The 11,362-nt window shown below is 37.4% G+C and overlaps 1 protein-coding gene across 1 annotated transcript; it reads left to right on the top strand.

Annotated features, from left to right (window-relative positions):
* The first annotated feature begins 3,359 nt into the window (after positions 1-3,359).
* On the top strand, positions 3,360-11,288 carry LOC145912444 (WASH complex subunit 4-like). Its single transcript, XM_082999904.1, has 26 exons — positions 3,360-3,531; positions 3,606-3,745; positions 3,852-4,017; positions 4,107-4,260; positions 4,346-4,492; positions 4,558-4,678; positions 4,744-4,861; positions 4,918-5,045; positions 5,339-5,499; positions 5,838-5,952; positions 6,025-6,258; positions 6,480-6,626; positions 6,798-6,989; positions 7,263-7,404; positions 7,472-7,615; positions 8,003-8,127; positions 8,237-8,341; positions 8,626-8,730; positions 8,841-8,930; positions 9,022-9,175; positions 9,277-9,413; positions 9,524-9,688; positions 9,869-9,965; positions 10,109-10,308; positions 10,767-10,854; positions 10,992-11,288. The coding sequence occupies exons 1-26, from the start codon at positions 3,477-3,479 to the stop codon at positions 11,054-11,056; spliced, it is 3,495 nt and encodes a 1,164-aa protein (XP_082856030.1). The 5' UTR covers positions 3,360-3,476; the 3' UTR covers positions 11,057-11,288.
* Positions 11,289-11,362: the final 74 nt, after the last annotated feature.

Raw genomic sequence — 11,362 nt, 5'->3', positions numbered from 1 at the left:
TATGCCTTTTATCCAACATCATTATTACGAGGGTTAACAAATTTTGGATATAGCCTATGTTCAGTCCCGAAACATGGCATTTTGTTATTTCACTTGTCGCACTCCTGATGTTATACATCGAAGAAATACCACAACTAGTAAAAAAACAGCACTATTGAGAGGTTTGCATGGCTTATATATTAATAAAAAAATGTATGTTTGTGCAAGGTCAGATTCCTTGAAATTTCATTAGACATGATGGCAGCAACACAATGCCATGGCTTATGGTTCTAAATTAACGCAAACACCAGAGGTAAGACATGTTTAATAGTGACCAAAATAATATGAAGACCAGCTAACGCAACTAGTACATTTACGGGTCGCCCTTTGAATTATGCCAGATAAACACAACATAATGAAAATGTAAGAGGTATGACGTAATTTACATAGGCCTATCTGTGGGTGCCGACTCCGCCCCTGACTTTGGATATCATAACCCTGCGCATTTTGTGATCGCATTACGTGCGCATAATCAAGCATGTTAAAGAAATTGTAGCGACGTCTGTTAAAACGTGCCCAAAAAGAAACGGTCTGTCTCGCACAAATGGAGCGCACCGAACAAACGTAATGCAAGTCACTACACAAACATCGGTAAAAGCTTGCTGTACAAGCATGGAGAAAAAAACTTCTCATAAGCACAGCGCCATATTCAGTTGTTCAGGACCGAAAATTAAGCACGCTGCATTTCGATGCCAAATTGTAGCCTATATATGTTGACTTCGCCCAATTTTGAACGGTCCGTATTTAGATCAAAAAAAAACTAACCACTTAAGTCCAAAAATAAGCAAGTTTCTGAACCACAATTGCATTTTCCAAGTCTGTCGCACCACACGCATGTTTCCCAACCTAATTCTGACCACCAAGCATTATTCCCAACCACACACACTGGAACGCCAGACGGAAAGGATGCAGGCGGCGTTAAGTTTTCCTGCAATAACTCTTACAGCTTTCTGGCATCCCGCTGGACAAGACACATTTTTTCTGCAGTTCTTTTTATGTAATAAACTCGCTGTCAAGCAGGTATAATAAAGCTCCTGCTTATTAAAAAACCTAATGATCGCACAGAGATTTTTACCTCATTGGTGCGGTTGGAAAATCTTAAATTTTGTGTACAAATTCTGTTGTGTTTTATTATTCTGTATAGCTCATTGTGAAAATAACTTAATGCAACAAGTGTTTGTTTAGTATTAAACAAAAGTGCATGTGTTTCAATGATGACCATGTTATTGACAAAAAGAAACTAAAACAACAAAGTTTAATAAAATGATTAAAAATATTTAGAAACACAAATCACGGATTTACTCATAACTCAATTCCGAGAATAAAAAGACTGGCCCCATACTGTTATTAACATTGTCATGTTTAAAACGTTTCGGCAAGAATCACACACCACTAGAGGCGGAAAATGCGCAGTATACGACGCAAAACGCAAAATACACAATAAACGGCATGAGACGCAAAAAAAACAGTAAAAAATGATCAAAAAAGTGGTGCCGAAGTGCGGTTGTGGTTGTTGCTGTTGTATGGACAGCGACTCCATCAGCAGAAGACGATACCGGTCTCTCGCCAACGCAAGGATTTGTGGCTCACTAAGCCTTGTGAGTCGGGTGGTCAAGGAGGTGTTGGTACACTTCAGATTTTGGCGATCGTTTATGCTCAGCGATCTGCGTGTACAAGTTTCGAGATGTTTGTCCGATGTAGGTTTGTCCACATGAACAGGATAGCTTGTACACCACGGACGAGAGGTACAGGGTCTTCTGGCGATATTTAAGTTATATATTTTTTTCAATTGATTTTATTTCAAACGGAGGAAACATGGTCAAGTAATTTTCGACAAATTAACCTTAGTGGCGTAACAACAAAAAACAACAACATAACAGTAACAACAAACTTCACTAGGGTTACAATACGAAAAAATTCATTTGGTAAATGAACTGTTATATGCACCAATGTGAAAATGCACCAGAGCTTAGTTTGTTGAACCTACATAAATTAACAAAAAAATACAAATTAACAAAACTCTGCTACATCTTCATGCAAGAATACACATAAAAATTCATAAACCTATAGCTGCTGTTTCAAAAGCTGAATTTTTCTGTCTCCTCCTTCCCGACCTCTCTCTCTCTCTTCCTTCCGGACCTCTCTCTCCTCTTGGTTGCTCTCTGCACCATCCCCTTCTCCAACATCTCCCTTCTCAGGTGAGCATCGCTGCACCGGGGAGCAGACCTTGCAGAACTGTTTCAAAACCCTTCAGCGTTGTTTGGGGGTGATGTAGCCTGCACAAGGAAGACGTCGGGTTTTTCCACGTAACATTTCTTGCATAAAAATCTCTGTGTATATAGAAACACTTCATCTATCACTTCCTTTTTTAACCTGTCTCTGATAACTGTTTAACACTATCTGTCATAAAATACTTTAATAATCTAAGCTTTCAAACCTCAGGACGTAAAACCTCACCAACTTCTACTTGACCAGAGCCACGTTCCGCATCCTTGTCGAACAGCGGGTGTACCTGTCCGGTTATCATGGCTACAAATGCAAGCAAAATTATTGTCGTCGCAATCATAACAAAAAATTGTCAAACGCTGAGACTCTGCTTGAAGGAATTTCCAATGGCTCAACCCCATCAGTCCGTTTGTTCTCAATTATGGAGATATTATCTTCTCCGATAATATCCACAAACAGACTCCGCTCAGTTTCAGTGAAGTTTTCGCTGCACTGTCTATTGGCCTGTGAGGGTTGGACGGGGTGGATGACATATTTTGAGCCATTTTAGAATAAGATTTTTAATGTTTGTTAAGAATGGAAAATAACAAAGATATACATATCTGTAAATACAAGAAAACTTGTTTATTCCCCCCCAAAAAACTGGACTGTGACTACCTAAACTAATAAATTATAATTATGTAACTCACCTGTAGTAAAATAATAAAAATAATTTTAAAATTGAAATTTAATTCACTACACACGTAAAAAGTTCTATTTTAAACTTTTGTTGCACTGCATCTTCGAAATAAGAGTTAAGCGGAGTTTCTACACGGCAATTTTAAGTTAAGCACGGATCAAGTTAACCGGGTTTTATGCATACCACCCTTAAGCGCCGTATGGTAACCATAGGTTTATTGAAATACGAATATTTCTTTGAAATTAAATATTTTTTGTAAATGCAATAAAAACTAATTTCATAATAGGGCAAAATACTTTTCATTGCAAAAACCGCCTTGGAAATTTATGCAAACGTGGGCTTCATTGGGACAAGTAAAAGTAATTTTGTAGTTGCAACTTGCGCATTTACTTTCACAGCAACTGTAGGGAACTATTCGCGCTTTGGTCTTGTATGACAAAGTTATTGTTGTTTTTGTATTGAAATTTGTACATTTTCGGCAAATGTTATAAAAGTTTAGTGAGTGTATATCACGTATGCATAGTTTAAAACAATGGGTAGCGTGACACAGGAAAACACATCTGTCAAAGTGGATGAAGACTCTGCCAGTAAGTTAACTTTTGCTGCTTTAAGAAGTTTTAGTTCCGTTATATATATATAATGTTAACCGAAACTTCTTTAGAGTATGTTGGAGAAAAACAGTTTAATAACTACACAAATTTCATGAACCAGTTTGCTCAAAATCTTACAAAATTGGAAGAAACTGTTGGTAGCAAACAACATGCTGTGTGGGAAAAGACATTGTGTCCTGTTGTTTTTAAGGTATGCATTTGATTTGTAAATCTCATCTTATGTTGTATGCATGTAGTTTGGAGTGGTCACTGGTATTTTGGTGTTATTAAAGACAAAATACAAATTTATCTTGCAGACTAGTCCAGAGGAAAGAATTTCGCTGCCTAACCTTATTCACACTGATAATCGAATCCTCAATAAGGTTCTTATTGCCTTGTCATCATTATGCATGGAAATAAACTTTCTTGAAGAAGAAGCCTGGAAAGACTTTTATGATCCACTGATTTTTTATGGCGAAGGAAGTGAGTATGACTATGTGTTATTTTTACCCAACAATAGCTTAAATGGTGTTATGGTCTTAAGCACACATCAATATTTATTAATGATTAAGTTGGTGAAGAAGATAATGAAGATCAAGTTGGTGGTGACAGTCAAGTGCAAATTGGAAGAATGTTGCCCCTTTTTCAGCGTTTGACCTGCTTTCTTCAGAGATGTAGAGAGGTTCTCAAAAACACTATTCAACAACTTGCAGCTTTGCACAACAAGTGGGTGAATTACACACTTTATTTCAAAATAAAAGGTCCAGATAACATGATTATACCTATATTTCAAAAAATATTCTTGTTTCAGAACTATGCCGAAAGTGATTGATGCAAACCACATACATTTTACTGCTGTGTTTGAGCACCTCGGAAAATTAATGAGATGTTTGATTACCATTGATAGTGCTGTTGCCTCTAACACATTTCTTCAAGGCCACTGGAAACAATATAAGCTGTTAGTACAAAAATTTGATTTTAATATTTTTTTTGTAATTGAACACTTTTGTTTGCTTTTTTTAGAATGCTACAGCAGGTAGGACATAATCCTGGTAACTTTGGTGTTGATGCAGCAAAGTTAAAACCTCTAGACAAGCTCATGTCTCGGTTTGAGTCTTCAGTGATTAACTGCAGAATGTTTCAAGTAGGAAATTATTCATTTGCAGGCAAACCCAACAATTTGCAAAATAATTTTACACATTTCTGTAGACTTGTTTAAATCAGAATTTTGATGATTCTGGAATTCCTGTGTCCAAAAACTCAACCTTTACTGAGGAGTTTGTTTACAATCTGAAGGTTTTGATTTCACAGGTCGAGTCACGACTTGGTGAGTTTTGAACCGTCATTTTCTTAATTCCAAGATTTTGTTGTGTTTTTCTTTAGGCGACCAATCTGAAACTGATCACAGGCTGAAATATGTTGGTTTGTGTTCCTTGTTGATTTTGCAATACAGGCTGTTCCATTCTTATGACAAGAAAATTTTTAAGCAAATTTGGGACATGGCAAAAAAGGTACAAAATAGGATTTGAGTGGGTATTTTTTTTAAGGGCAGAAATGAAAAAACAAAAATGTATATTCACCTAACTAAAATATTTTAACTACTTTGATAATTGACATCATGAGTATAGACTATGTATTTGCACATAAAAGTTAAATTCCACGCTTTTATATGAAAGCAAAAAATTCGCATTTATGGGTGTAGCAGTATTTACAGTAGTGTTTCAAACCTACAATGCTAAATTTGGATGTTGTATCTCTTGCTTTTTCACTGATGTGTTTTCTGTTTAAAAATATAACTTGTTAGGTTCCTTGTGTTTGCTTGGTGGGTCATGTAACATGGTTCCCAGATGAATTTCTTGCTCAAAATATGCCTTCCAAGAGTCGGGCAGTAGACCAGCGGATGCAGGAGCAAGCTGTCCAGAATCGTGTTAACTGGCTTACCAATAAAGTGCAGAACTTATCAAGGTTAGACACATTTTCATAGTAAGGTTGGTAACTTATTGGACCAGGCATCAGCAACTCATCAAGCAAGCATTTTGGCCACATGCAGTTTAGCTGGTGAACCTATTGCAATTCTAAAATGAGAATTGTGTTGTTGTTTTCTGTCTATTGGACTACGATGAGTCCGTGTCATTTGCCCTGTATGACCAAAGTTGCTAAAACCCCGTTCTGTATTTGGTGTCCTGGTTACATTCAATTTTAAACATTTCCAGCTGAGCAAAGTGGTCTTGGTAGCTCATTTTAAATATTACATAGTTACTTACAAGATTGTATCTGTACAATGCTGATATATTTATATTCAGAGAATGCCAACAGCAGCACTTGGCTGTAAGCAACTGGTCATCAAAGATGTTGTCAGGTCCACCACAAAATAAATCTCTTGTTGACCTGGAAACCAAGCTGAAAACATATATGGAAGTAAGTATATCTGGGCAATGTGTATCTTTGAAGATTTTAATGCATTTCAAAACAATGTGCATGGATTTTTAGGGAATTTGGTTGGCTTTTGGCATCCGTCACACTGTGGAAACTATGACAAACCTTCACGTACACACAAACAAGCCCGTGACTAAAAACGAAGTTCTTGCGCTTTGTCGCATGATGGCACTTTCTAAAGCTGTTGCCGATGGTTTTCACCGTTGCTCCACCCAGACTGCAGAGAGAAGTCAACATATTGTTCAGTTTCTGCAGTATCAAATACTTCTTGTTTTACAGGGAGCAAAAGTAAGACTATTGACTGTGTTGACTTTGCATAAACACTCGTCACGTGGCATATATATATTTGACATTAAAATATTGGTTTGTCTATTACAAACCTTGTAAATTTAGTTGGTGTGTAGTTGTTTCAAAATGATGGTGATAATTTTGCAGAACTGTGGCAGAAAAGTTGGGTAAAAGTAGTTTTTTAGGTTTTTAAATGTATTAACTTAACCATGTGTTTGCAGAAAAGGGCTGTAGCAGAGAAAAAGTACAGTGATAGGAGATTGGATATTCTCTCTGGTCTGGTTCTGGCTGAGAAATGTGTAAAAGGAAGTCCCACCCTGCAACGGTTAACTGTTACAAAGTTAGCACTCTCTGTAGCAAATCAATCCGTAAGTTTATTTAGTTTTTTTTATCACTATTTTTAGTAGTTTTTTCATTACTATGATCATGAAAAAATGTCAATTCTATCTTTTTATGCTGTAATTTTAAGTTTTGTCTTTAGTATTTGTTTTGGGGCTTCCTAATGTAAAATCTAACATTTTACAATTAAACTTCACTAGAAAATTATCAGAGATGAGGAATACTTTGGCATTCTGACAAAGCTTGAAAGATTGTATATCACAGGAACTTGTGGCATTTCAACTCAGTCCAAGCGTGCTTCTGACCAATCTTCATTTTACTGGCACCGAACTCTTCTAACAACGTACTTGGATGGTCTTTGCACAGACCCAGCTGAAGCTGCTCGTTTGTCAGTGAGTTCAAATTCCAGTTGCCAAACGTCAATAATCTACATTGTTAGAAACCAGTACCTGGAGTTAAAAAACGCATTGTGTTTAATGTATCTTTTTTTTTGCTTTTACACGTTTACCAAACAACTAATGATAGTTTTAAGTTTGTATGGGTTAAGCATTTTTGTAAAACTTAATGTTACAGATTGTGCTCCATAACATACAGAATTGATGTGCAACAATAAATTATTATTTTCACTATGTTGTCTTGCCTGCATTTGACCACACTCATTTCAGTATATGTTTGATGCCTTGGAGGACACAACACCTCGTCTACTTCACACCAGGCATCTGGCATCACCACAACAACTTGTCCAAGCTTATCGGGATGAAGTGTATGGTTACATTAAACAAAATCTTTTGGATGTCATATGTAAAGGTTAATACTGCTTACAGTTTGAGGGCACCCAAATGAATAGTATGGTAATAAATGATTATATTTGTAGAAATTGAAAACGACCTTCGATTGTCGGTGCATACACATCTCAAATTGGATGATCGTAACCCGTTTCGTGTTGGTATCAAATCTCTGCGCCAACTGCTTTCGATTGAGCCTCTGAAGTTTCAAGGCTCGTTTTTAGATGTAAAAGGTATAAATCTTAGTATCAAAATGCACACTAACGAGAGTGAGCCCCATTGAGTTAACGCCACTAGGGTGTCACCTGCATAACTGTGCTTCGAACACACCCAACAGACTGTCACAGGCTAAGTTTTCACCTCTCTGCCTTGACCGGAGTCAGTTGCCTCCGGGTGACTCGCGGTTGGGTACAGGGTTTCACGCCCTGGGTACTTTCTACCCATTTTCTGGGGACTTTCCCCCAAGTCGCCGTGTCGCATTTGCACGGCAACTTGGAAAGCAGGACTTCGAAGTGCGCAAAAGCGGTTGCTTACTCTGTGTATTTACCGTGCTGACGTAGGAAACTTTTCCCGTTTGTGGTGCCCGCGTTGCTAAGCCCTCTAATTGTTGTTTTGTGCAGCTTACGTAACCCATTACCTGGACCAGACGTTCTACAATCTTACCACTGTAGCGTTGCACGACTGGAAAACTTACGGAGAGATGCGTAATCTCGCCGCTCAGAAATATCAGCTTGAAATGCAAGAAGTGAGTAGAAGGCAGCGCTTCCACAAAACCAAGACCTGTTTTCCTGATAAATTAAGACGAAAGGTTTGATCAGAAAATAGAACTGACTTGGTGTTAACTCCGATTTTAGGTTCATTTGCCAAACCAACAGCTGGAACAGGGCTTGGATGTCCTGGAGATCATGAGAAACATTCATGTATTTGTCTCCAAGTACCTTTACAATCTTAACAACCAGGTACGCTTTAGGTTTGATTTCGTTTAAATAAAAATTGTATGTTCTATATGTTTTGAAGATAGGGGTCGTTTGAATATTATTGTTAACAAATTTATTTCGGATTATTTTTCTCAAAAAAATGTTTAATCTTTATTGCTGAAATTATTGTCGAAAAGGCATTCATGGCTGTCAGGGTAACTTGTCACCATCAAATTCAGATTAGTTTTTTTATTCTACAACACCTTGTTAAATGAAATATAAAATGTAAAATACAAATTAACCACTTGTGATTTCTTGTTTCGTAGATTTTTGTGGAACGTTCGAGTAACAACAAACATCTCAACACAATCAACATACGTCACATCGCCAACTCGATTCGGACTCACGGGACAGGCATTATGAACACCACTGTAAGAAACATTTCTTAATTGATATCATTTGCTTTTTAAGTTCTCTTTCACTTTGCTGTTTCATGTCATTCTGTTTTAAGGAAGTTAACATTGTGTTTGGACCGGTTTAGGTAAACTTCACGTTCCAGTTTCTCAAGAAGAAGTTCTACATCTTTTCTCAGTTCCTTTTCGACGAACACATTAAGTCTCGTCTGGTTAAGGTACAATGGGTGTTTCTATAATCAGATTATCAACATATGTTTTATTCCTTAGCTTTTGCGTTACTTTATGTTTATTGGTGTTGCTTCACAGGACATACGGGATTTTCGCGAAAACCGTGAAGCACTTAACCAGCTCTACCCTTATGACCGCGCCGATAAATTCAACAGAGGAATTCGCAAACTCGGTTTGTCGTCCGATGGAAGCAGTTACCTCGACCAATTTCGTTTGCTCATCTCGCATATTGGTGCGTTTACCTTTTACAGTTTCTATTCAACATCTATTCCCAAAGACCTTTGCGGGTAGAGAAAACAGAATGACTAATGTCTGCTTTGCTCTGTATTGTAGGCAACGCGATGGGTTACATTCGCATGGTGAGGTCGGGCGGGTTGCATTGCTGCAGCAACGCTATTCGATTCGTTCCAGATGTGGAAGACATCGTGAATTTCGAGGAATTGGCAACGGCCGATAACATCAGCCCTGAAGTACGATCTAATACGTTTTAATACGTTTTTTTGCGGGTCATTTATTATGATTGTGGGATGCAACCATAGCGTTTCCATAACTTATTCAACATTGTGATAATATTTTGTAGGTAAATTCCGCCTTCTCTCATATCGATGCAGTGATTGGAAGTTTGGCAAAAAATTCCGCTGAAGGTTCAGATTATCTCCGAATGCTTGTTTCTGTATTTGCGCCTGAGTTTCGTAGTTCCAAAAACATGCATCTTCGCAATTTCTATGTCATCATTCCAGCCCTGGTAAGTTGTAGCGTTCAACTCACAAAAGTAATGCCGCATTCTTTTCAATTTCATACACATGCATGTGATGCACCTGTGAATATAAAATAATTTAAAATCCGAATTTCATCCTTTGGGAATTATGCAGTTGGTAAACAAATCACGTTTTAGATTCCCTTATTAGTGTACATTGTTTTGCAGACTATCAACTTCGTTGAACATGTGATTAGTTGCAAGGAGAAGATGAACAAGAAAAACAAAGTTGGCGCTGCTTTTACCGACGACGGGTTTGCAATAGGTAAATGTCTATGATATTCTATCGCAGATGTTGAAATTAAACAAGTATGGGTTCCGACGCCTCCAGTTCATGCAACAAACAGTAAAAATTTTGTTTTTTTGGCGGGAAAAAGAGAGCCAAAATGCAACAAGTTTCTTTTGCAGGCCTTGCGTACATTCTCAAGCTGGTCGACCAGTATTCCGAATTCGATTCGCTTCACTGGTTTCAGAGTGTACGTCGCAAATACGAGAGTGACGTCAAGGCCCAACAACAAACCACTCAGAAACAAGGAAAGGGAGGAGAAGACGAAAAATTGTTGCAAACACGAGCTCTCGCCCTCAAACGGATCGGAATTTATCAAAGGGTTTGTATCTGGAATTTAGTTACTTAAATCTGCCTTAATTGTGGGTTTACATTTAGACTTGGGACAGCTAGATAATTCGAATAGTTTAGTTTGACAAATTAGAACAAAAGTTCGGTAATTCCAGTTAAATTTCGGTTTTACTGAAATTGCTACTTTGTCTAACAGCTTTTGTACATCAGCACAAATTGAATCAATCTTGGTGCAGCACCTATGATTTTATTTCAAAAACAAGTAGCTCTAATTACATTTCTAATTAGAAAAATCTGATTGTCCAAGTCTGACTTAGTAGACTACTGCTAAAATACACTTCAAAGTTTGCCCGCTTTTCATGTTAATTGTACCATATGTAGCCATCGTCATAGTGGATGCTGTATTAAAAGTGGATTCGATTGAAATACCGCTTCTATTTGGGGCATTCGTCTATGTGTTTAAATATGCTTTTCTTTTTTCTTACAAAGGAATTCGATTTGTTGTATTACTCATTGACCAGTGCCAGAATTTTCTTCCGTGCCGATCTTACTGCTAAAGAAGAAGCGGAAGAAAAAGGTCAGACCTAAAAATCGTTTTTTTATTCTTGTTTGTAAAACCAAATTCCCATAATAGGGAGTTTACCGTTCATTGTTGTGTGATAACAAAAGTAAACATTGTTCAATATTTACACTTCAAAAACGTATCTGTCACAGCAAGCAAACCCGAAGCACCCAATGAAACAAGTGCTCAGAGCGGCGAAGCGGCCAGTTCCAGTTAATGGAATCATCTTTCCCAAATTATGTGGCTGTTTTCCTTATGATTGTATGAGCATAAAGTCATGAAGTAGCAATAAGTTCACAACATATAACGTGCGCTTTCTGTCCGATTCAAGCACAAAACTTACGGAGATTTTCGTGATTTTTTTCAAACCTATATTTGAATTTTCGTTTCAAGTGCAATCTTTTGTTTTTAGTGTTATTGATCGAAGCTGTATAATCTCAATAAAACTACGTTCATTCATCATAAGTTTGTACTATCAGCTTGGAGACGAGTCCAGGTGAAAAAAGATGACGACGTCAATTTG

This window comes from Ascidia mentula, chromosome 8 (genome assembly GCF_947561715.1).
Source record: "Ascidia mentula chromosome 8, kaAscMent1.1, whole genome shotgun sequence".
Classification (NCBI taxonomy): domain Eukaryota; kingdom Metazoa; phylum Chordata; class Ascidiacea; order Phlebobranchia; family Ascidiidae; genus Ascidia; species Ascidia mentula.
This window is presented reverse-complemented; position numbering and strand designations above follow the sequence as displayed.